General features: G+C 52.9%; 1 protein-coding gene across 2 annotated transcripts; it reads left to right on the forward strand.

The window, feature by feature from the left end:
- Positions 1 to 12,503: 12,503 nt before the first annotated feature.
- On the forward strand, positions 12,504 to 16,529 carry GDF7 (growth differentiation factor 7; the record flags this gene model as incomplete). Of its 2 annotated transcripts, none has more annotated exons than XM_080711131.1 (2): positions 12,504 to 12,825; positions 15,559 to 16,529. In XM_080711131.1, 2 exons carry the CDS (start codon positions 12,504 to 12,506, stop codon positions 16,527 to 16,529), a joined length of 1,293 nt encoding a protein of 430 aa, XP_080567257.1. The 2 variants fall into 2 exon arrangements, with proteins under 2 accessions (XP_080567257.1, XP_080567258.1); XM_080711132.1 differs by having other exon boundaries at positions 15,571 to 16,529.
- Positions 16,530 to 26,182: the final 9,653 nt, after the last annotated feature.

The following is a 26,182-nucleotide window of genomic DNA, read 5'->3' on the forward strand; positions in this document are numbered from 1 at the left end:
AACCTGACTTCCCAATGTGTCTTTGAATAAATGCTATGTTCCTATGCCTTGGCGACTTGTTTAGAAGCAGGATGAGAGCTGATGGAGGGGGAAATGGACCAATGGATGAGAATTACAGGGGAATAATGGGAGAGGCTGGCAGGAGTCAGGGAGCCCAGCCCGGTGCAGCGAGCCTGGGGTTTGCACAGATCTGGAGGCCCATGTGAGGCCGTGGCGCGTTGCAGACATAGGCGTGAGCAAGGGTGATGGCGGCCCAGGCGGAGACACAGGACAGATGCTAGACAGATGTGGGAGATGGAATCAGGTGAGACTGGGGAATTAAACAGCTGTGATCAGGAGGAGTTAAGATGCCACTGCGGTGGCCTCCCGTGTTGGGTTTATGGCTCCGGGCCTCAGTGGAGAGGAGGCTTGAAGCTGAGGTCAGGGTGAGCCTCTCTGGTGAGACCCCAGGGATAGTCGGAGGGAGTGTCTAGGAAAACAGAGACGGGTATGGGGAGGGAACTCACCATTAACACGGGAGCTGGTAGCACGCCTGTCACCAACACCTTATGGGAGCCTCTGTACCCAGTGCCAGCCAAGAATACAACAGGCTGCCCGTGAAAGCAGCCCCATCCCCAACAGCAGTCCCGTTTTCTGCCTCTGTGGGCCCTGCCTGTGCCCGTGCGGCTCTGGCCTGTAATTGTTTACAATGCATGGAATGTGAACTCTAAATCTGACATTTTCTGCTGCCTGCCTGACTCAGGGAGCCCTTTTCATGGCCGAGGCTGTGGTAACACAAACCACATTGCAAAAGATTTTCTCTTCCTCTCTTTGCCACCGCCCTGGGAGCAACGCTCCAGGCTGGCTTCACCTGGGGGAGCCGCAGGCCTCGCCGTGGTGCCCAGAGCAGGTGATCTGAGCTCGGGCTGTGCTCTGCACCTGCATTTCCCCCTTCGTTTTAATGGGGTGAGTCTTCCGGGGACCTGAGGATTTGTCCAGAGGCCCTGGGGGTCCAAGGCCACCACCTTGCTCATCGCCCACCCCACACTCATGAGAACAGCTCAAGGCCTCTCGCTTTGCCAGGCCTGGGGTTTGCAACAGGAGGCACAGGCTTGTCCAGCGGGGTTCTCAGAGAACTCAAGGACAGCTGGACATTTCAACCAGGATGCAGCCCAGGTTTCGAGTGGACAGGGAATTCTTCCAGGAGGAGGCAGTGCTAGACTCCAGCCAGGAAAAACGGGGTGTTGTGTCTTTAAGCCTTGGGTTCCTCCTTGGAGAAATAGATGTAATAGAAACTTTTAATTCGTAGCATCACTGGGATTAAGATGAGACCAGATGCTACTGAAATGAGAGGAAATGAATGGCAGGCACTACAGGTTGCTAATCTACAGAAGCCTCTGTGTATAGTATACCTGGCCAGGAGAAAACTCTTCGTTCCTTTCTGATCTACCTGGAAAGAGCATCAGTGCTAGAGAAATTGCAGCCCTCTGGACAGAGAGAGGCACACATGAGTTTGAGGCTTACACAGGACGGAAGAGCCTGGGACCCATGTCATATAAACTATCATACCAACCCTGGATTCGTTCTGTGGACATCTTGCATGAGCGCTCAAGGCACTCTAAGTGGGCTTTGTTGCAATGGAGTCCTTGTTGGTATAGTTGTACTTACATAATCCCTGACACAAGAACTTCTCCCTGTGAGCTAGGGATGATGGAGGAGGAGAAGGAGGAGGAAGAGGAGGAGGAGGAGGAGGAGGAGGAGGAAGAAGAGGAGAAGGAGGAGGAGGAGGAAGAGGAGAAGGAGGAGGAGGGGGAGGAGGAGGGGGGAGGAGGAGGAGGAGGAGGAAGAGAAGTTAAGTGTGTTCTAAGCAGTGCTGTGAAGCTAGGATGTCTTCAGAGAACCAGGGCATGGTTGGGGGCCAGGAAGAGGGCTTATGTAGGGGTCATGGGAGAGGAAGTGTCAGAGACCATCAGAAATCTACACATGGAGGGCTGTTGCCATGTAACAGAGTCTTCATTGAATCACAAAGAAGGAGGGATGGGAAAGGCATGTTTCAGGAAGGGGACCAGGGTGTGGTCAGCAGTCTGAGCATCGCTGAGCATCAAGGAAGATAAGCCTGTGTCAAGAAAAATCAGAGCCAGATGGGGGAGTGGTACAGATTGCATAGAATTCAGCTCGACTCTGAATAAAGCGCGATCAAGTGGAGATTTGTAGCCAAGGGACAGGGTGGGAGCCAGTGAGTGGAAAATAAGAAGGAACTTCAGGGACAGGAGCCCCACCTAACAGGACTTCAGTTGAAGGCAAGTAAGGAGATCAGACATCACCTTGGGGGATACTGGCTAGTCAGATAAAAGGAGGATGGTCAGATGTGGGGGTGGGTGTTCTTCCTAAACTTTCAGCAGGGTTCTTGCTTAGCCTTGAGACCACTTTAACTGCTAAGGGTTCTTGCTTAAACCGGGTTTGACAAGAAAGTGCCCAGATTGGCTTAGGAGAAGGTCCTAGAACCCGTCTAATGGTTAAGTAAGCTAAGGACCATTGTCAGAGAGAAAACTCTTCCCTGGCCTCAAGGAGGGGGAGTCCCAATGGGCAAGCAGAGGATTTAAAAGATACACATTATATAGGAAGAATTCATGCTCGTGGTACGCAAACTAGAAAATAGAGGAAGATGGCCGGGCGTGGTGGCGCACGCTTGTAATCCCCGCGCTTGGGAGGCAGAGACAGGAGGATCGCGCAGGTTCGAAGCCAGCCACGTGCGCTGGCTTAGGAGACCCTGTTTCCAAATATTAAAAAAAAAAAATGTAAAAAGAGGTCTGGGAGTGTAGCCCGGAGGTAGAAGGGCTTCCAGGAACCCCAGTACCACCAAAAAAAAAAAAATAGAAAATAGAGGAAGAAAGAAAGATCACCTCTCGTTCGATACCAGGCACAACGATTGTCAGCATTCTGCCTGTGTCTGCATATCAGATACATCTCTTCTTTTAAACAATGCTGAATCTTAATAGATACACTATTTTATTTTATTTTATTGCGGGTCTAGGGATGGAACCCAGGGGCACTCGACCTCTGAGCTACACCCCCTGCCCTATTTTTTATTCCTTATTTTGAAACCGGGTCTCACTGAGTTGCAGAGGGCCTCACTAAGTAGCTGAGGCTGTCCGCGAACCGCGATCCTCCAGTCTCAGCCTCCCGAATGCTGGGATTACAAGCGTGCGCCACCACACCTGGTTTAGATACACTGTTTTATAACTTTCATTTATTACCTTGTAAACAGCTTCTTTGATTTATTACCCTGTAAACATCCTTCCATGTTAAATAACCTCCCAAGCTATAATTTTAAACGTGGATGCACCACACTGGACTGAACCAATCTTTATACTCCATAAAAGTGAGAAGAAGGTGTTTGTGCCTGGGCGTGTGCACACGGGTGTCAGGGAGTATGGATGGGGAGAAGGCATATGAACTTTGGAATGGCTGATGCTGCAGTCAGATGCACCAGAGGAAGGCTTGGGAGCAAAGTGCTGTTTGGGAATCCGTCTTTCTGAACTTTTGAGTATGCACTGTTAACACTGAGTAGCACAGGGTCTGGGGAGACTGGGAGAAGAAAAATGAGGTTTGGAATACACTTTTCTCAATCCCTGGCAACCCAGATTCATTTTCTTATATCCTCTGTAATGTGATAAGTGAAAAATAATCTCTAGTTTTAGAAGTACATTTTTAAGCTGGGCGTGGTGGCACATGCTTGAAATCCCAGCATTTGGGAGGCTGAAACCGGAGAATCGTGGTTCATGGACAGCCTCAGCTACTTAGTGAGGCCCTCCGCAACTTAGTGAGACCCTGTTTCAAAATAAAGAATTAAAATAGGGCAGGGGATATGGCTCAGAGGTCAAATGCCCCTGGGTTCCATCCCCAGACCCACCAAAAAAAAAGTACATTTCTATAATTACAAGTCGGATTGAAATATTTTCACCTGTTTGTTTTCCTTATACAATTTCTTTGTGATGCTCCTGATTTCTTCTGCACATTTTAAATAAATGGTCCCTTTTATTTTTCTTGTGGATTTGTAAGAATGTGTCATGTATTAATGATACTAGGCATTTGGGATAAGTATGATTCCATTTGTGTTCCCCCCTCACCAAGATTTTATTTTGAGAAGGTTCCAAATTCACCAAGAAGCTGAAGGGTTCGTGGGGGCTTCACCTGATGTCACAGGACCTTGCCAAGAGGTGACTAGCAGAGTAAGGCACTTGGCATCACCTGGGGTGGGGGAGGAAGCAGGGCTGGGCAGGGGAAGCGGGCTAGGATGCCATCTATAGTCATAGTACAGGGCCCACTCTCTGCAGGGAGGAGACTCCAGAGCTGGGATGGCCCCTCCCTGGGGGTCTGGATTGGGGCAAAGGCCAGCTTTGTACTCCCACACAAGGACCAGTTGCTGGACATGGGCTACCCTAGGAGGGGCCTGCTGCGGGTGAGGCCACGCTCTCCCCTGACCTCTGCTCAGGGACGACTAATTGGAGCTGCAGGCTGTTGGGTTCCCAGAAGCTGGGCATCATCTTCCTGGGGCAAGAGGGGAGATGGGCCATACACCCCACATACCCTGCACAGTCCTGCCCTGTTTGTTTTACCTTCTCCCTCTGTTTCTGTAGTTTTTTTTTTCCCCCTGAAACACTGAAGAATTAGTTGTAGACAGCATGACACTTTATTCTAAATACTTCAGCCTGGACCTCCTCAGTACGTAGGAGTCTGAGACAGGAAGATCATAGATTTGCAGCCAGTCTCAGCTACTTAGTGAGGTCTTCCACAACCGAGTGAGACCCTGTTTCAAAATAAAGAATAAAATATAGGGCTGGAGGTATAGCTCAGAGGTAGAATGCCCCTGGGTTCAATCCCCAGTACAGAAAGAAAGAAAGAAAGAAAGAAAGAAAGAGGAAGTAAGAAAGGAAGAAAGGAAGAAAAGAAGAGAAAAGAAAAGAAAAGAAATCATTCTACATAAACACAAAGCAACAACCATACTCAGGAAATCTGACATGGATACAATGTTATTATCCAACCTATCACCCATACTCCAGCTTCTCCAACTGTCCCAATAATATTTTTATTTACAACAACTTCCTCTCCCTGCTCATCCCTCATCCCAAATCTAATTGTGGAACTTGTATTTAATTATCATCTCCCCCGTTATTCTAACACGGTTCCCCAGGCGTGTTCATCTTTCATGACATTGACATCTTTGAGGAGTTCTAGTCCGTGATGTGGAATACTCTTTGGTTTGGGTTTGTCTAATTGTTTTTACCAGTTAGATGCAGGTCAGTCGCTGGCAGGAGTGTTACGCTGGGAATCACACGGCGGGTGCATGGCCCCAGTGTCTTCTGTGAGTGGTGATGCTAAGTCTGATCACTTATTTAAGGTCAATTTTATGCTTAGAATTTTTTTTACATGTTTTAAGATTTTTATGAAGTCCCAAGTGTGGACATTACTCTTGGTAGTTTGACAATGAAATTGTACATGGAAAAGTATTCCTTACCCAGGGTCTATAATATTTACAAATATTCTCATTGTGGTTTCATTTTTTTTTATAATGCTTTGGTTCACTAGAAACTAACTTTGGTCATGAGATAAGGGCAATTTTTTTCACACATATTTAATCAATTATCCAGTACCATTCATTGGCAACTTTTATGAATAATTTATTCTTTTCCTTCACTGGAGTTGTCATCATTACTATATTCTAAATATTCTCAAACGTTGCTATTGCTTCTGAACTATTTGTTCTTGGTATCTGTAATTTCTATTTCCCATGCTATGTGGGAAGAATGAGTTTGTTTGTTTATTTATTTTTGCAGTACTGGGGATTAAACCCAGAGACATTCTACTTCCTAGCTATACCCTATTGTATTTTCTTTTTCTTTTTGCTGTACTGGGGATAGAACCCAGGGGCATTCTACCTCTGAGCTATGCTCTAGCCCTACTTTTTTATTATTTTAAAACAGGGTCTCACTAAGTTGCAGAGAGCCTCACTAAGTAGCTGAGACTTGGCCACGAACCATGATCCTCCTGTCTCAGCCTCCCGAATGCTGGGATTACAAATGTGTGCCACCACGCCCAGCTGCATTTTTTATTTTAAAACAGGATCTCATTCCGCTGCAGAAGGCCTCGTTAAGTTGCTGAGGCTGGTTGTGAACCTGTGATCCTCCTGTCTCAGCCTCCCAAATACTGGGATTACAAAATACACCACCAAGCCTGGCTTAGAATGAGTTTATTTTGACATCTGGTAATAAAGTCCTAGGAGAAGGATCTATTGTTTTATCAACTAAGATATGAGTTGGAACAGAAGGATGAGCTGGGGAGTCTTGAGGGTGACCAGACAGACACATGACTCAGTGATGATGGACAGACAGACAGACAGACACACACACACACACACACACACACACACACACACACACATCCATCAAGTGGTTTACTCTTGATGCAGGTGACTGGGAGTCCATCCCTTTCCTGCCTTCTACTCTGCCCACCTCTATTTAGGCATCATACTTTGTGGTGTCTTTCCATGCTGTGTACTCAGATTTAACTCCATCTTAAACAGGAGACAGTAATACATCATGAAGAGATATCATAGTTTGTTTTGTCCTTACTGTATCAAATGCCATATTGGTCATTTCCAACATGTCGCTCATTTATCTAAAAAAAATCCTTATATATTTATTTTCACCTATGCCATCATATCTATAAATTAAATCTCTACAAGTGAAAAAAAAAAGGTCAAAGATCTCCTTCTTTAAAATGGTGAGGCTGTCAAAGTGCTCCCAGAAAACACATTCTTCCCAAGAGTGTAGAGGAGGACCCATTTTTTCCATCTGCTCACCAATAATGCATCTTATCTTTTTTCAGTTTTGCTAATCCGAGCAATAAAAAGTGCTATCTCATTGTTCTCTTAGTGTGCAATTTACTGATGACTGTTACCAGTGTTTTTGCTAATTTCCAGATCTGGCCATCAGGAGAAACATGCAAATTAAAGTCCTTATAATTCTTTATCCACACCAGCAGTGAATTCTGGGAGGATGGAATCCAGCTGAGTCACTGCCCTAAACAATTTTTTTTTTTTGTAGCTGTGAGACTCTGTTTCAAAAATAAAAAGATGCCGGGCGTGGTGGCGCACACTTGTAATCCCCACGCTTGGGAGGCTGAGACAGGAGGATCACACGGGTTCGAAGCCAGCCTCAGCTACTGAGTGAGGCTCTCAGTAACTTAGTGAGACCCTGTTTCCAAACAAAGTATATATAGGTCTGAGAGTATAGCCCGGAGGTAGAAAGCCCCTGGGTTCCACCCCCGGTACCACCAAAATAAATAAATAAAATAAAATATAATAAACAAACAGATAAATAAATAAATAAATAGATAGATAGATAAGCTAGGCATGATGGTGTATGCCTGTAATCTCAGTACTTGAGAAGCTGAGACAGCAGAATTACAGGTTTGATGCCAACCTTAGTAATGTAGCAAAACTTCCAGCTACCCAGCCAGAATAAACAAACAAACAAAAAACCAAACAAACAGGGCTGGGAGGTAGGAGGTAGAATAACTCTGAGTTCTATCTTCACTACCAAAACCAAAACCAACCAACCAACCAAACAAAACCAGTACTTAACCCGGATAACAAGAAAAGTCACCACTCAAGGAGCCGGGCTGTGTGGTAGAGACGGCTGCTGCTTTATTTTATTTGATCTTCGGCACAACCAAGCTTGTCTCCATTTACAGAGCAACAGACAGAGGATGACAGATGTAGGTCGCAGAGTTAGTGCACAGCAAGGTGGTCTAGAAGCCAGGTCTTCACTATGACCCCAAACTAGTCTTTTTCCTGACCTCAATGGAGGCGTTTGGTCATCTCCTCTCTCAGGACGCCTCACAGCCCCAGGTACACTTGTTTGCTGTAGACTCACTGGGCATTGGTAACCAATCTAGAACCCGGGTTTTGGTTATATCCCACATGCAAAGAGTTCGGCCACACAGTGGTGCTGTTACACCCTATGACCAGCAGATGGCAGTGTCCGCCAGCCCGCTGCCATTTGTCTAAACCAAGGTCTCAGATTTCTCCTGTGGAAGGCCTCTGGGATAAAAGCCACCTTTCTCTCTTCCCACTTGCCTCTCCTCTCCTCCTCCACCCTGTGGCTTGGGTCACAGGGCGGGCCACGCCCAGCGGCCTAGGGCCAGGGCTGCGCAGACCCCAGGGTGGATGCCAGAGCTGTTGCTGGGGTAACCTGAGCAGCAGTAGCTATGAGCTGAGCATGGGAAATTCCTCCAGCTTGGGCATCCTATGGGGCTGGAATACCACCTCTGCTGTGCAGGGCTTCCTGGAGCCGATGCTTAGCTCACCTTAGGGTTGGGTCATTTTCTTCTTAGGGCTAAGTAGAGGCCAGAATCACTATCTTCCCTAAGGCAGATGGTGCTGTTGCTACTATCTACCCTCTCCGTCCTTCCAGGGAGACCTGGCCTCCTGCCCTGTTTCCTCTGATGCTCTCTCCAGTCTGAGCCAGAAAGGCCAGAGGCCATGGTGGGTCCAGACAGGATCCTCCCTTGCCCCACACATCCTCTCCACATTTCACTGGTGAGTTCTTGGGGGACATCGGGTTGTCAGTCTCACTGTATATCTGGGGGTCCAAAGCCACTAAGGGCAGGGGATGTCCTAGGCACCATTTGAATTCATATCCCTGGATTTTGGGGAGCATCAGTGTTACATTTCAAGTTAGTGCTTGGCTGCAGGCCCCAGCACCCCCCACAGTGGACAGGGCAGGGCTGATCCTGAGCAGGGCCCAGATGAGACCCTCTGGGCTGAGATGGAAAGCCATGGCTGATCCCCCATGGCTGTGATGCTGGATGACAGGCTGCTGGTCACTTTCCCTCACTGGGGACTTGGCTTCCTCATGTGGACAGTGTGGGCTGCGGAGTTGGTCACCTGAGGGACTGTCTACTCCTCTTGCCACCACGCAAGGAAGGTGTTTGAGTGTGGCAGGAGACCCTGTTCAAGGCAGGGCAGCTGCAGCTGAGGTTGCTTCAATACTGGTACCCAAAGGTCACCGCAGATGGGGCTCTCGTTGGCGGATCCAAGGCTAACTCTTTGAGCAGCGTCAGCCCGATCACACGTAACACCCCACAGTGGAGGTGCCTTTGAGAGATGTGGTGCTCATAACCACAGTCCACAGAACGGCTTCGCAGTCCCCTTGGAAGGCTGCGTGGCATTGGGACCTCCCGTCTCTGCAGTCTGTAAACTCAGCCTGGGTAGCCATTTGTAATGAGACTCAGGCACTGCATGGAAAGTTAGCCTGCATAACCCAAAGGGTTATTTCTGATCCTGGGATTCTGACTGACTCAGGGACTTGGTGTGTGAAGAAAGCTAATGGCTTTAGCAGGGGAGGGATGAGCACTAAGTGCTCCCCAAGAGAAGGATGTGGGACCCACCCCTTGTCACCCCAGTTAAGAAACAACCCCCCCCCCCCAATCTGCTTGCTTTCCCTTCTCCTGCCAGCCTTATCTCTGCTCTCTGGAGAGGAGACCGCTGGGGTCTGGGGGCCTGGGGTTAGAGCAGAAGTTTGAACTTGCAGACCCCTACCCCATTTGCTCCCCACCCTCTTTGAACTGCTCCTGCTACTGTCTCTACTGTCACACCAACAACCATCCAGCCTCTGCTGGGGCAACACGGAAGATGAGGAGTTTTCAGTCCTAGTATGCTTAGCCTCTGAGAATGGGCTGGGAGGGGGCTCTCTCCTGCCTGGCCGGCAACCTGAGGCTACAAGAGGAAGCCAGCCAGGTGGAACTGTGAGCCCAACAAGGGCCGGGGGGGGGGGGGCAGGGTCAGAAATGGCCGCCTGGGAGCTCCTGGTCTCACCTGTCTCTTCAGTGAAGAAGAGTCCCTGTAGATGGATGCTTCTTCATGGCCCTCAGGACCAGGAAGGGTCTCTGGGGACCCAGGTCACAGGCAGGTCCTGATGCTGGTAGACAAATTGTTCCCCATGGAAGGGGCTGTGAGCTCCCCGCTGACCACAGCAGCAGGAAGGAGGCCCCTGGGAATATTTTCATACTCTTTACCTGGACCAGAGTTCCCTTCTCTGCCAAGAATGTTCCAGAGAGCCAGACCTGAAAGGCAGAAACTCTGGATCTGCACAGGGGTGTGGGGGAAGGGGTCCGTAGACCTAAGCTTCCCACAGTCCCATTCCCCCAGGATGGCAGAAGCCAGGGGTTGGGTCAAGACAGTTGGTGGCTCTGTGCTCCACCACTCATGGGGGTCACCGTGAGCGAGGTGTCGAATTTCTTTGCCACTTAATTCACTTTGTAAAATGGGAGTCAAACCTGTATCATAGGAGAGAGCAGCTGTAAGACCGAGGTGGGTCAAGTACAGTGCAGTAATAAAAAGTATCACTACTTACAGGGGAGGACAGGGGGGCCGGCCGGACACCCTCCCTGCCACCTCCTTTCTGGGCTGTGCTTGCTTTTCCTAGTCTCTTCTTCCCACCCTGAAACTTCTTGAGTTTGCCCCGAGCATTGCTGAATCCACAACACCTGGCATCTAGAAAGAAAAAAAAAGTGACTGGAGGGATGGATAAGTGATTGCCCGCAAGGTAGAGACCAGTGGGCCTGGGAGAGGGACAAGTCCTGCTGGGCACACAGCTGGAGCAGCAGTTCCTCTGGGGACATGAGCTACCCGCGGGCAGGCTCCCTCAAAGGCCTCCACAGCATATAACCTGTGCTAGGCAGCGCAGGGGAGCCCGGGGGTGGGCAGGAGTCGACTGGGGAGTTCCCCAAGCCAGGCCTCTTCCAGGGGTCAGAGTGGAGGCAGCTGGGGTCAGCTTTAAATGTGACAGCGTCCTGTTGACGCCGATCACCTGCTTAAAGCCATCATGAAGCACCCTGGTCTAGATATCCAGTTCAGTAACAAGCGCAATTTTGAAAGAAAAGGAAGCCGGGCGTGGCCAAGCATGCTTGTAATCTCAAGACTTGGGAGGCTGAGACAGGAGGATCACAGGTTCCCGAGAGTTTAGCTACTTAGGCCCTCGGCAACTTAGTGAGACCCTGTTTCAAAAATAAAAAGAAAAATAGGGCTGGGGGTGTGTAGCTCGGAGGTCCAATGGATACTGGTCCATTTGCAGTATTGCAAAAAAATAATAATAAAAAAAAAAGGCTGAGGGTGTAGTTCAGAGGTAGAATGCCCCTGGGTTCCACCCCCTAGTACCACAAAATAAATAAATAAATAAATGATAAAATAAAATAAAAAGGGGGCTGGAAAAGCAGCTCAGAGGTAGAAAGCCCCTGAGTTCCATTCCCAGTGTCGCAATAAAAAAAAGAAAAGAAAAAAAAGGAAACAAAAAGAAGTAAAGGAGAGAGAACAAGACAGACATAAAGACGTCTTCCCGTTGGGATGCTTGCGGCCAGTTTCTCCACCGTCTAGCATCATTCCGCATATCCTGCCCTAAGGGGATGCCGACCCGAGCTGACCCCGCGGACGCCCTCCCTCCTCTGCCTCCGCCAGCTGCGGACCCCTGTGCCCCGCCACTAGCGCGAGTGCGCGCGGGGCTTGGCGGCTGCGGGGCTCCCCCTCCGGGAGTGAAGCTGGGACGCCCGCCCCCTCCTCCCGGTTCTGCGCTGCTCGCATCCCCATCCTCTCTTCCCGACTTCTGTCCACGCCAGGACATTCCCATAGCGGGTGTCCATGATCCCTCCCGACCCAAAGAAAAGTACCTCTCCCACCGCCCCAGAAGTGGGGCGGAAGGTCGCCGCTTTACATAGCGTTGAACTCGAGAGTGCAGCTCGTGCAAAGCCCCCTCCGACCCCCCAACACACTACGCACGCGCCTCTGAAACTCCCCTGCTTGGCGAAGAGTTTGACCCTCGCTAGAGCGCAAGTTCCTCGCTCAAGCCTTTCCTTCCCGACAGCCGGCTGGCCGCTGTCCATCTGTCTTTCTGGACCGCCCTTCCAGCAAGTGGCTCCGCTTTCCCCTAGGGGTCCCCTCCCTGCTCTGGCCGCGGAACCCGATCTTTGGGGGCTGCGGCAGGACAGGGAGCCCCCCCCCCGGTGATGCGCAGCGCCCTCGAGGCTGGCGGACGCCCTGGTGGCTCCGGGGCGCCAGGCGCGGGCCGTGCGGGAGGAGGGCGGGTCTGCGGCGCCCCAGCCTGGGCCGAGGAGGGCGCCCCTGTCCGGGGGCGGCGGGGCGGGCGGGGCGGAGGGATGCTCCAGCCCCGGGCAGGAGCGGCGGGAGCCCGGGGCGGACATCCCTCCCTGGGCCGGAGCGGGGGCGCCGCGCTGCGGCGGGGGAGCCGGGACTGCGAGGCCGGCCGAGTGCGGAGCGCGGGGAGTGTTCAGCAGGGGGCGCTGCTCCGGGCGCCGGGCGGGGGTGGGGTGGGGTGGGAGAGGAGGGGGGCCGCGGCTCGCGGCGCTCACTTCCCCCATTATTAAACACTATGTTCAAAAGGCGCCGGGGGACTTCCCGGAGCCACGGAGCCCGCGCCGCGCGCCCGCCCGCCCGGCCCGCGGAGCCCATGGACCTGAGCGCCGCCGCCGCGCTGTGCCTCTGGCTGCTGAGCGCCTGCCGGCCCCGCGCCGGGCTGGAGGCGGCCGCGGTGCTGCGAGCGGCGGGGGCAGGGCCGGCCCGGAGCCCGGGGCGCGGCGGCGGCGGCGGCGGCGGGAGGACCCTCGTCCGGGCCGCCGGCTCCCGCTTCAGGAACGGCTCGGTGGTGCCGCACCGCTTCATGATGTCGCTTTACCGGAGCCTGGCCGGGAGGGCTCCGGCCGGGGCAGCCTCCGCCTCCGGCCACGGCAGCGCGGACACCATCACCGGCTTCGTAGACCTGGCGACACCAGGTACGCATCTCTCTTCTGCGCCCGCCCATCTTGTCCGATCCTGGGGCGGGCGAGAGCACCCCAGGAGCCACACTCCGGTTCCATTCTCTCTGGGGCCGCAGACCCCCAAGTCCCTGGACTCAGATGTTAGAAACTTCGCCGCCTGCTGAGGTCAACACACTGGAACCCGCCGCGCCTGGACCGAGGCTCGAGGGGTCGGGCCCTCGAGGGCTAAGGGGGTCCCTCTGCGGAGCTGCCTGGCCTTGACGGCCCGCAGGTCCCCTCGAGGGAGTCAGGAGGCGGCAGGCTGAGTCCCAGACCCGCTTTGGGGGTAAGGGTCTAGAGCGGCCTGGGCCCGGAGCCCTCCAGAGAAGGGCCCCAGTGGGCAATCTGCGGCTCCAGCCAAAAGGACGGGCAGGGAGGGACCAGGTAGTGGCTGCCCCCTTGCAGGACCTCCGCAGTTCTCAGTCCCTCGGGGGAGGCACACGTTGGAGGGAACCCAGGGGACTTGAGAGAAAGACGGGTATCAGAATAAAGAACACGGTGCTGGTTAGACTGGTGGCATCTCTAGGTAGGAGGAGGGCGTGTGTGGGGAAGTGAGTAGCTATGGGTCCCATGCAGGGGCCCCAGGGCGAGCCAGAGGCCAGGACTCTGCTTGTGTTGGGGAGGAGAGGCCTACCCCCCCCCCCCAGTCTGTAGAGGAATGCAGGCCTGTCTCCCTGAAAGCGCACCCCACCTCACCCTCTGCTGGGTCCGGTGAGACCCTGTGGTGCTTGCTGTAATCATCTGGATTTTATTAATCTCCACTGAAGCCATTAAAGCAGACAGATAGGGAAAATTCAACTAATTTTTCAGGCGGAAATGCAAGTAATTTTGGCTTTAATTCCGCCCAGCCAGAGACCTAGCATGGAAAGCAGGAGGAAAAGAAAGGCATGTTGGGCTGGGAAGTAAGGGTCCTGGTCTGAGGCTCAGGAGCTCCTGGCAGTTTACACACCTTGGGTGCCCAGCCTGGGGAAACAGGCAGCTGCCACTGTGCAGTGACCAAATCACTTACCCCCTACACCACACACACACACACACACACACACACACACACACACACACACAGACACACACACACACACACACACACACACACACACACACACACACACACGGTGCCTGTGCATAGACTATTTTATTTTGGGTCTATGGAAAGCCTGGGCACAAATCCCTACAATCAGATTAGAACCAGCAAAGTTTTCTGAGTGCCTGACATGGCCCTTGCCTAGGATTCTGGGATACTGATAGGAAATCCCAGTCCTATGAATGCTTGGCTTGAGATCTGTCTGCCTAGCGAGGTCCCAGGCTGCAGGAGATGGGATGGGATGAGCATGGGTCCTCAATTAGCAGAGGCAAGGGGATTTCTGAAGTCAGATTAGTTCTGCTATGGCTGTGGGAGTAGCTGAATCATCTCCTGGGAGCTTTGTTTGGTTGGCAAGGGTTGAGAGACCACCTGCCCATCCTTCCCTCCAGGTGGCTGCAGGGATAGCTCAGAGAGAAAGCTCAGTATGCCCCTGGGAGAAAGTAGGGGCTGCACTTGCTCAGCACCCTCCCGTCTCCCTCTCCACCCTGAGTCTTAACTTGGAGCAGGGTTGCCTGAGATTCCCAGAGACCAGGGACAACCACCCGCAGACCTCAGGCACAGGGCCTGCCCTCCATTGGTCAGCGAGCAGATCCCCAATGGTGGGGGAGTCTGCACAGTCTCTTTCTTTTGGGGGCAAAACGAAACCATATGACCCCCTTCAAAGGGAGCTCCTTATCTGCTTCTTAGTGGAATTTGAACTTTTTTGAGCCCCAAGAGGGGGAAAAAAAGTGCTCACGACCATAAATAAAATCCCAAGTCTGAGATAAGTTAGAGCAGAGCTGAAGAGTCAGCCTGCAAAAGGGACCACCACTCTTAGAAGCAGGACTGGCCGGCCTGCAGCTCTCAAGGGGCAAGGCTGCCCCAAATCCTTCGGAGAAGGTTCTTTGAGTTCCCCAGCCGCCTTTTTCCTCCTCCTAAGGCCACAGGAACACGGATAGGCGCCCAGCCTTGGGTTCCGGATGGCGACCAGCATCCGGCTCATGGCTGAGATCTTGGGCGAGCCCCGTCGCTATCCCCTTCGGCCCAAAGCGGAAGCTGGGCTAGAGGCTCTCAGCCTCAGCAGCGAGGCGGGGTTCACGTCCTGGATGACTCGCAGGGCACAGCTCGCAAGAGAGGCCGTGGATAGCCGGGATGTCCAGGCTGGGTTGGAGGACTAGAAGCAGCAGAAGAGGGAAAGCCTTTTCAGAGCACAGAACTTTCCTTTTCGCACAGCCGCGACTTGTCGCGGGGCTCAGCAAGGCAGCCTGGAGCTCGGGTCCAGTAGCGCAAGACCTCAGGGAGGGCCCCCGACTTCTAAAGCACCCCTACCCCTTACCTGCTGTTTGTCCCTGCTGGGCGTCTGGCTCCGACTGGGTCCTGCAGACCTATGGCTGCAGAGGCCTTAGATCTTGGCCCGGGACGCTGCACGGCTGGTCTTTCGGCTCAGCGATTATCCCGATGTCGGTGAGCCCGGTACTCCTTCTAGCAGTACTAGGACTGAGTCTCAGGTGCGGGGCCAGACACCGCCCCCCCGCAGCCTTACCCCTATTTGGAGGATGGCTGGGCCAGGTGCCCTCAGGGAGGCCCGCGTCGGGAGTGCGGCTTCGCTCTCACCCCACTCTTTCTCTGTCTTTGCCGGTGCCCCGTAGACGATTGGACAGCCGAGACCGGCCAGAGCTTCCTGTTCGACGTGTCCAGCCTTGGCGACGCCGACGAAGTGGTGGACGCAGAGCTCCGGGTGCTGCGCCGCGCGTCCCCGGGGCCGGGCGCGGGCAGCGCATCGTCCCCGCCGCCGCTGCTGCAGCTGTCCACGTGTCCGGGCGCCCCGGGCGCGTCCCGCCTGCTGCACTCCCGGGCCGCCGAGCCCCTGGACCGCCCGCGCTGGGAGGTGTTCGACGTGGCGGACGCGGTGCGAAGCCACCGCCGGGAGCCGCGCGCCCCCCGCGCCCTCTGCCTCCGGCTGCGCGCCGTGGCCGGCCCCGCGCGGAGTCCGCAGGCGCTGCGGCCGCTGGGCTTCGGCTGGCCGGGCGGAGGGGCCGCGGCGGCGGCCGAGGAGCGCGCGCTGCTGGTGGTCTCCGCCCGCACGCAGAGGCAGGGCAGCCTGTTCCGGGAGATCCGCGCCCAGGCCCGCGCGCTCGGGGCCGCGCTGGCCGCAGAACCGGGGCCGCCGGACCCGGGCCCCGGCCTGGGGTCGCCCGCGCTGGGGGCTGGCGGCCGCCGGCGGCGACGGACCGCCCTGGCCGGGACGCGGGACGCGCGGGCCGGCGGCGGGGGCGCGGGCCGGGGCCACGGGCGCAGGGGCCGGAGCCGCTGCAGCCGCAAGCCGCTGCACGTGGACTTCAAGGAGCTGGGCTGGGACGACTGGATCATCGCGCCGCTGGACTACGAGGCGTACCACTGCGAGGGCGTCTGCGACTTCCCGCTGCGCTCGCACCTCGAGCCCACCAACCACGCCATCATCCAGACGCTGCTCAACTCCCTGGCGCCCGACGCGGCGCCCGCCTCCTGCTGCGTGCCCGCGCGCCTCAGCCCCATCAGCATCCTCTACATCGACGCCGCCAACAACGTGGTCTACAAGCAGTACGAGGATATGGTGGTGGAGGCGTGCGGCTGCAGGTAGCTGCGGCCCAGGGAGGGGCCCCGCTGAAGAGCGGCCTCGGGCCGCGCCTGGCACCGAGCAGGGGGCGCGTCGGACTCCTCCGGTCCCCGCGTCCGCACGGAGAAGAGCACACGCTCGCACTCACACCCACACACTGGTGATCACGTACACACTTACCGGGGACTGCAGCACCCGAAAGCCTTGGGAGGAGAGGAGGGAGCCTGCGCTACCGAGTGTCACAGCCTTGCGTATTTTGTAAGCGGATGGATCGCCCTGGCGCCCACTGCCGTCTTTGGGGGGAGAGAAGGGTGTTTGTGTTGATGTGTAGTAGGCAACAGGCACGAAAACCGGTAGAAAGGGGTTAGGATTAAGGGCTCCAGAATGGGTCGCCTAAAGGGGTATTGATCGCACTCCTTTTTGTTTCTGGGCAGGTGCGGAGCGTGGCCCCCCAGGGGTGGCTGCGTTTCAGGTGCTGCCCCCCCCTCCCTGGGGCCCTTTGTAGAAGAGGATTGGCCTTTCTGGAAGTTTGTGTTGCACTGGGGGGCTTTCCTCTGAGAAGAAGCCGCTGCAAAAGGAACCCCCCTCCCCTCCAACTTTAAAACTTTAGCCTCCGTTTTGAAAGGGAAGTTTTGTTTGAAAGAATGTGTAGTGGAGCTTCCCAGATCTACGCAAAGGTCAGCACCGCCCCTTATCAAATTCCATTTGGGAGAGATCTCAATTGGAAAGTGTCGGAAAGGATATTTTTCTCTTCAGGGAAGGCGAAACGGGGGAGTCTGAGCTGATAGGACACTGCGGGTGGATTGGGATCTACCTGCAGTCCAGGCTTCCCAGCTGGTCAGAGGGAGGCCATTGCAGTGTCTTGGGGGGACAGCTGCTGCTTTTTCTAGACTTGCCAGGAAGGTTTTCTGAGAGGCTGGCAAGGAGGCCTGTTGGGGCTTGAGGACACAGGGCCAGCTGCCCCAGAGGAGGCAGGCCAGGAGGGCACAGCCCTCCAAACAGTGTAGCCCGCGTGGGCCGACTTGTGCTTGTGCTTAACAATTAAGCCTGTGCGGACTTTAACATGCTTTCTCCGTGTTGCTGTCGTTTTTGGCAGTGTGATAGTAATGGAAAATGAAGCCACGCAAAAGTGTTCTTGTCGGACTTCAGTGCACAGCCCTGACCTTCAGAGGAGGAAGGTCTACCCCCTTGGTTCTTCAGTACCGGCTTAGTCGCCCTGGGCGCTTCCAAAAGGCAGGAGCTGGGCTGGGGTGGGCGGACCCAGAGTCCTGGATGGTAGGATTTTGATCTATGTTAAAAGTGAGCGCCAACTCGCCAGCCTTCGTTGTTTTGTTTGATTTGCTCATGCCTGGGTCTTCTTTGTAGCCTTTAGTCAGTGGTGGGGAGAGAAAAGTTGGATTCCACCTGCCTGGGGAATCCCAGGGTTTCTTTGCAAAACCCCGCAGCCCTTCTGGGTACTGTTGGTTCAGTGTTGTGCGGGGGGCGGGCTTTCTCCTTTAGGGTCCTGGATAGGCACTGATATCCCCCTTGTCTTGGATACTAAGGTTTGGGACGTTTTATACACATTGTAATTCCTAGTGGTTACATTTTATACTCATGACAGATGGGAGCAACTAAAGATTTAGATACAACTAATTTATTTAAGGCCTCACCTGAGTCCTTTTTATTCTGTAAAATCCCCCCCCCCCAAGTGGATAAAACCCCACATATAATTTATTATTAAAATTAAGAAATTTCCCCTTTTATAATGTGAAATTTTTATGCTGTGGCCGGTGTGAGTAGCTAAAAATAACCAGAAAATGCAACTGGTTTCTTCAGGTTTAAACAAAAACCTAAAAGCAGCTGCTCCGGTACAACTCCATCTTATTTTAGCGATGGGGCAAAGATGGTGCCCAGATTTGTGGAGTTTGCCAGAGAAAGCCCCTTCTTGTTCTTTAAACGATGATTTTTAATAGTGATTGCATGGTGATTGCTCTGCTACCTGTCATTATGAAGACTTAAAAAAAAAAGAGGCACGACAGCTTTGCAAGTGGTAGACGTTGTGGTAGAAAGTTTAGAAAGGAAGTTAATGAAAAATCAGTTAAGGATTATTTTGAGGAAATTTTAAGGCATTCAAATCTTTGGACAAGAGCAAACATTTTGATACTGTTTTTTTTCCTGGTGACTAGGAAGAATAAGTTTGGGGCAAGAAATGTTCTGATTTAGTGGGAGCTTTTTAATATATATATATATATATATATATATATATATATATATATATATATTTCTTTCCCCCCTGTTTCCTTGCTAATGACCTCCTTCTAACAAGATGATTTGGGCTGATGCAGGCAGTGGTGTCTCCCTGCATCTTTTCAGGTGCACCCAGGGAGGGCTGTTTTCTTAGCACAATTCCCCCTCTGGCCCCTGAGGCCTTAGGTGTGCTTTACTGAGTGGAGGGAGTGTTTCTGGGTTTCTTTCTTTCTTTCTTTCTTTCTTTCTTTCTTTCTTTCTTTCTTTCTTTCTTTCTTTTTTGTGATACTGGGGTTCCTGGAAGCCCTTCTACCTCCGGGCTACGCTCCCAGACCTATTTTATATATTTTTTATTTGGAAACAGGGTCTCTTAAGCCAGCGAGGCCAGCTCCAAACCAGCGCGATCCTCCTGTCTCCGCCTCCCAAGCGCAGGGATTACAAGCATGCGCCACCACACCCGGCTTGTTTCTGGTTTTCAAGGGCCATGGTGCCTGCCAGGGTCCAGCTCTGCCCAGGCCTCTGGCTCCTCAGAGTCGGGCCTCTGGAGAACCAGTTTCCCTTTGTAAAAATGATAGCAGAGGGTTCACCATGTGTGGGGCAGACTGGTATCTACTGCTAGGATGTGGATAAACTGGCTTTCCGAGGATGGGAGGACAACATTCTGTCAGCATGGTGGGGCACAACCCTTATTATCTGCCTTCTAGGCCTGGGGAAGGGGCTGGGGTGGCCAGCACAAGTCCAGCTGTTCTGCAAGACTCCACAGCTGGACACTCTATCCCCACCCTTGGGGAAAAGGCTGCAGAGGGGTGAGCAGGGCTCAATTATGTTAGGACCCTTAGTGAAGGCATCCCCCCATCTGAAGTCATCAAAGTATCCCTGCTAAAATAAATCGAATTTTCCACTTTGCTGGGGAGAATTGGGTATTACTAGTTGGGATCATTGCAAGCACTATTTCCTGTGGGCAAGCAGGGTTTGGCATCCCTGTTCGGGGAGCGTGGGCCAGGCCAGCTGGGGCCCGGGGGGACTGCTGTGAGGGCTGCCAACATCATGACAGTCTGGTCACGGCTGCTTGAACTTCTGTCTTAGGGGAGATCCCCACTCTTGCAGCAGACATTTCCACAATTGACTCCCAAACACTGGCCTCGTGGAATTCTGGCTTTGCAAGCAGCTGGGCTGGCTCTTCTGGAGAGGAGGGGAGGACAGGCTTTGTGTCTTAGCTTTGCGGAAGCCAGGGTAGGGCTGTGTTCTTTCACTACAGACATGCCCACCCTGTACCCATTTCCCTGGTGTTTGAGTACGTAAGTGGATCAGAAAGGGACCAGGTGCAGATGATGTGACATTGGAACCCAGTCCCCAGAGTTCCCTGTGAGGTGTGGTGCTTCTCCTACAGTGCTCATGGTGTGGGCAAGGCAGGTGAGTCCTGAGGCGGGTGCCAGGAACCCTATGGATGGAACAGGGGGGTGATCCAAAGCCCACCAGGCCGTATCCTGCTAGCAGCCACACTCCACTCACAGCAGAAAATGACCAGGGTTGTAGACTGATTTTCTTCTTCAAGCAGGGAGCAAAACCAAGTTCTTTCCAAAGTAGCTTGTGCACAGAAAGGCCAGTTCTTTACTTGCTGGAGTCTGCTCTCCAGAAAAAAAACAGTGTAATGCTAGAGAAGGTGCCGCAGCCATCTCGGGCCTTGCTGATTCTGCAGAGAGAACATCCTCTTGGGAGAACTCCTGGCCCAAGAAGCCGGCCCCTCAGTGGGCGGAGGGCCAGGTGGCTTCTACAGGTGGGCTGGGAGGACCAGGCTCCATCTCACTGATGGAGGGGATGGCCTGTGTTTGTCTCTCAGGAAGTGTCTGCGTTGGGGAGGGAAGGGAGGATGCCGATGTTTGGGAAGGAGTGAGAGGTCACTGGATCCCCTTGGGGGCTGGCAAGTCTGAGCAGCACTGGAGTCAGGGCCCACTGTGGGCCTCTGCACACTCAGGAGCTAGCGCCCTCCACAGCGTGGCCTGCAAGTGCGGGGACGTCTCCTGAGGTCACCTCTCTGCCTAGGGTCACCTTCTGCCCCTGAACACAAGGACCTCTCCAGTCCCCGGTCTTAGGATCTTACTGTGTCCCGAAGCCCATTCAGATGATTCCAAGGCAGAACAATTGTGACTGAAGCTGGACAAGGTCCCCTTCTGACCCCACTCCCAGAGCCATATCTCATGAACATCGCAGCTTGTGCTGTGTGTGTGTGTGTGTGTGTGTGTGTGAGCGCATGCATCTTATTTCTCACTCCCAGCCTCTGTCAGCACTTCATGGATGCTGCTTTGATTTCTCTCTGGGGCAAGGCAGGTACAGGGAAGTCCAGACCTCAGGGGCGGAACTTGGCTCCCCCAAATCCCAGAACTACCTAGTGCCCCTGGCAGAGGGGCACTGCTCACCTGGCTTGCATTGTGCCCTGCCCACTCAACATGGGTCACTTCAACGTGGGCAGGGCCACACTCAGGCTGGGATTGCTCGGTGACCCAGTGCTGGGAGAAGGGTCTGACCTGCTGCTGGCACCTCTGTTGGGGCAGCACAGGAATAAAAAAAGATGGTTCATTTTGAACTTTGAAGACAGCTCTCTTTTTGCACCTGGAGCTGAGTTTTCTTCCTCCCTTCGTTGCTCTTCTGTTCCCTAATCTGTGTCCAGAGCGCAGAACTGCAAGAACAGGTAGCCTGAAGCAAAGTTCTGCTGAGAAGGCGGTTATCATGGGCTGCAGGGAGAGGCTGCGGGGCGACTTGAGGCCATGAGCTGTGACCATCAGTCAGGGACACACTCTGTTCATGATGTGCCTGCATCCAGCATCACGGTGCCGGCTCCCCTGTCTGCCATGTGCCTGTGCTGTGAACACAGGCTGCCTGGGATTTGGCACCAGACCATCAGCCAGTGAGACTTGGAGCTGGTGCTTCATGGCGGCGGCAGCAATGACATCTGAGCAAGCCAGGCTGGGAGGTCAAGGGATTCGAGGTCTTTGAAAAATGGGTCTGCACGGCAAGGCTTGCTTGCCGTTGCTGCTGTTCAAATTCACCCCCAGAGCAGCATGCCGAGTGGGATTCTGCCTCCTCTCACCCAGGCCAACCTTGCAGACCTTCTCTAGTGGCGTGGTTACATTTCTGTGACCACGAAAGCTCTCTTGGTTTCTCTCAGGAGAGCTGCAGCAAGCAGCCACAGAAACTTCCTGAGAGATGTGTTTCTGCTCAGGCAGGTGAGTTTGTTGGTAAGAATTGGACTGAATTTGTAAAAATCACCTGTCACTCTTGACAGGTGATTGTTCTTGTTCTGGATTAGAAATCAAATCTAGATTTGGAGAGGGCCGCCCGAGAGAAGTAGAGCTGCAGGAATTTTTCATCCTCTTTTAAGGGATGATGAAATAAGTTGTTTAGACACTCAAAGAAAAGCTGACAGCTGATTGGGAGGTACAGACCTTTGAGACAAGGCCAGCAGCTTTGCTTCCGCACCCCACCCCATTCCTGAGTCTAGAGATAGAGAGATGTGTGAGATGCCTCCCCCGAGTCTCTGCCCCTGACACTTGGCTGCAGGAATCTAAATCACAGTCATCTGTTCCTCTGCCGAGGTGTGCTCACGGCAGTAGCAGATTCTCCCGAGAGCTTGACTTCCCTAGGAGGCCCCGGTGGGCTGTGGCTGGCAGTCCTGGGTTTCTCAGTGGGTTGAGTCTGAGAAGCAGCATCAGGGTAGGTTGAGGGTCTTTCTTTGCTGCTGAAAGCTGCCAAGGCCAGAATATGGTGGGCTGTCCTTGCTTGGGGCAGCAACAGCTTGGTTGGAGTGGGGCTCCCCACAAACAGGGCTTATTTCCAATGACTTCTATTTCTGGGGCAGGGCCTGTTGGAGCTGGCGATAGTCAGCTATTCGGTGTTATGTTGAGGAACTGGTGGCCCAGCCCAGGGGAGGAGGACAGCTCAGGATGGAGCCTGCTTTTGGAGACAGTGAAGTGTTCTTATCAAGGAACAGAGACTCCAGAGAGGGGAATTTCTCAGGCATTCACCACCTTGGCTAAATCACAGATGAACTGAAACACAGGCACCCTTAGAGTAATTTTATTTTTGTATTTCACTTTTTAACGGTAGTGCAAATGGCTTTTATGTTTTGACAGAGAATCATAACTAAGTCACTTTAGGTCTTTTAGCTGGAAGTTTTCACCCCCAGTGAAAAGTTAATGCATCTTCATAAGGGTTAACATGCTGTCTGCGACTTGCCCGTTTAGCAGATGACCATAGGAAATTCTGATAAGTTTGGGATTGTTTTTGTTTTATACATAAAGAAGCAGATCCTTTTGCCCAGCTTCTCTGCACCTGCTTCCAAAGTGGATGCTGTTTAAGCAGGCCCTGGGTGGGCAGCAGGATTCTGCATGTAGTGAGCGGCCTGCAGCTTAAAAAGCAAATTTAATCCAGTTCCAATACCGTGATTTGCAAGAAAAGGCCAAACTCAAAAGTGATGGTAATGACAAGAAGACTCAATTACATGCCGTTCCCTCAGCAGGTCAAGACGAAATAAATGATTTTTAGGGGGAAGCCCCTTTCATTTCTCCCAGCTTGGCTTGGGAGTAAGGAGACAGAGGCAGAAGTAGGTTTAAAAACCAGTGGGTGCATCTGAAATCTCCTGTGTCGGCAGCCTGCCAGCTCTGGTTTGGACACAGCAGAACTCTAAAGCTGAAGACAGTCTGTCTCCCTGCTGCCCAGCCCCGCTCTTGGGTAGTCCTCACTGGCATTGTGAAATATTTATCTGTGACCAGGCCAGCGAGTTGGGGACCCCTTCAAGGGCAGGTATAAATCCATGTGTATATGTATTCTCAAATTTAAATACATTTGTACATATTGAAGTGTAAATGACCTATAAAACAACAAGCTCTATTTTTTTCTCGACTCTTACATAGCAGTATATATATTTGTTAAACATGCCCGTATGCTCTTCATTAACCATTTGGATATTTTGTACAGATAACGTTGATTAAATATTTTATTCATAAAACTGCTCCTGACTGGTCTCTAGAGAAGTGTCTCGGCCTTTGATAGCCAGCCTTTCTGTGTTAGTCTAGTCTTTCTTCTCCACAGCTGAGAAGGGCAGCCGAGCCTGGGCGTAAGGGATGGACAGGTGCTGCTGGCCTTTCTACCCACCGCTGCCTCTTGAACACGGGGGTCTCACCTGTGGATTCGGGGTTGTGGGGCTGCGGCAGCCCGCGTGAGCCTGCAGAGGACACGGCACAGCCCCACGCTGCATGGTCACTGCACAGGAAGGTAAAAGTCAAGCCTGGGTCCAGGGAGAAGCAGCCAAAATACAGTGGAAAACACGTTCTCTTTGTGAAAGGAGCATTATAATTCATAAAGAATGTGTATTCATCCCAAACCCAGTTGGAATGGCAAAGCTTTTGGTTTTCACACACTTCAGGCTGCTGTGGGACCTGCTTCACTCTAGGAAATGTTGAGCCTCATGGACCTTGCAGCCAGGCAGAGTCCAGCAGAAGCAGCTTCCTTTGCGAGACCAGTGTATTTTAGAGAAACCCATAAAAGCCGGGCGTGGTGGCGCACACTTGTAATCCCCACGCTTGGGAGGCTGAGACAGGAGGATCGCACGGGTTCGAAGCCAGCCTCAGCTACTTAGTGAGGCTCTCAGCAACTTAGTGAGACCCTGTTCCCAAATAAAATATAAAAAAGGTCTGGGAGTATAGCCCGGAGGTAGAAAGCCTCTGGGTTCCACCCCCAGTACCACCACCAAAAAAAAAAAAAGAACCCATAAAATCTCAGAACAAAGTTGACAGGCCATTTTGCCCAGCCCTCTTGGTGACAAGGATACAGATCCTGTGCTCAGCGACACCGCCTTGGGTCCTCCAGCACCTCCCCCAGACAAGGCAGGGTAGAGCCACGATGACAGGGCCTTCCCAGACTTTTTCCTACAGAGGTGTTGAGGAAGCGGTTTCGTCTCCTCCTTAGACATTTCTTAGACAGAGCGGCAGTTGTGAGAGGCTGACAGGGACTTGCCCTCATTAAGGCCTTGTTACCGGATCAACTCCTTGGGGACAGGGCGCCTGTCAGTGTGACCCACCTTTTTGTCAGAGTGATGGCAGCTCCGTGCCCTCTTGGATCTGTGTTTCCATATCATATGTTAATGTGAGTCCCTGGGGCCTGTGAGTTTCTCTCTGCTGAAAGATAGATTAAAAAAAAAAAAAAAGCGCTGTCTGCTCCTTAATTTCATTACGACTAAATGAAGGGAAATTTTTCTTTCTTTGGAAGAAAAATTGTGTTCCCCCTTTCACTCCCTTACTTAGCAGGTGCAATAAAAGTACAAACCCTGCGCCCGGCAGGAAAGAGTGTAAAGTCTTGTCATGCCGTTTACACCAATTCTCATCAATTTGTCATTGCTCATCTGCCTCCTTCTCCCTCTCTTGTTTGGAGATTCATCCTAGAGATATTCTTCCTTTAAGCTACACCCCCAGCCCTTTTAATTTATTTATTTTTATTTTGAAGCGGGGTTTTGCTAGGTCACTGAGGCTGGCCTTTAACCTGCCATCCTCCTGTCTCAGCCTCGCAAGTACTGGGTTTGCAGGTGTGCCACCATGCCAGGCCAAGTTTTCATTTTCTGAACCTTTTAGTCTCCACTGGGCCTAGTCCAACATGCTGTTCAGAGAGAGGTTCCACATTTAGCAGAGAAGGGCAGTTACGGGGAGAGAGGAAAGTCGGGGAGGCATTTAACATTTTATCCATCTTTCCAAACACGGATGAAAGCAAGTCTAAAAGGCTCTGCAGTGACAAAGGCTGAGGTCTCCTCCCTGCCTGGCCGCGCTGTGTCCCGGGTCTGCTCATGTCCGAGCAGGCCGTAGTGAGGATGCTTCCAACCACTGCATGCCAAGGGGGGTGCCTGGTGTGGCTATGGGTGCACGGAGCTCCCACACCCTGGGAACCTATCTGCATATGCTCAGAAGGCATGGGGGTAGGGGAGAAACTTGCCCATTGGGTTGTGTGACCAGTGCTCAGCCAGCAACTGTGGCTGTGGGCGTCTGCTGGCTCCTAATCACATGCAGGTGCACAGTCCTTTAGCAGTGGCCGTAGGAGGAAACCCAGATGTTCTGCAGAGCCTGAGCAGGGTGGATTTGCAGAGGCAGGACTCTAGTCCCTCTGCGAGGGAGGGAGACCCTGCAGGTGCACCCGCAACCCTGGCTGTAATGGACGCCCAGCCCTGAGGTCACAGTCCCATCCCCGAGAGGAGGAATTTTCCCATAGACTTAATGGGGAGGTCAGCACAGCCCCCTTTGCCAGAATGTTTGAGGAACGCAGTCCAGGAGAACGCTCTATACGATCCCCAAATGCAGTGCTGTATAGTTTTGCTGTAATTGCCACTTGGGGCGCTGCATGAAGTAACCGCTCAACAGGGCAGATTTGGGAGTTGCTAATGCCCAAACTCCAGAGGTTTTGTCATC

The sequence above is a fragment of the Muscardinus avellanarius genome, assembly GCF_963383645.1.
Source record: "Muscardinus avellanarius genome assembly, chromosome: 15".
In the NCBI taxonomy this organism is placed as follows: domain Eukaryota; kingdom Metazoa; phylum Chordata; class Mammalia; order Rodentia; family Gliridae; genus Muscardinus; species Muscardinus avellanarius.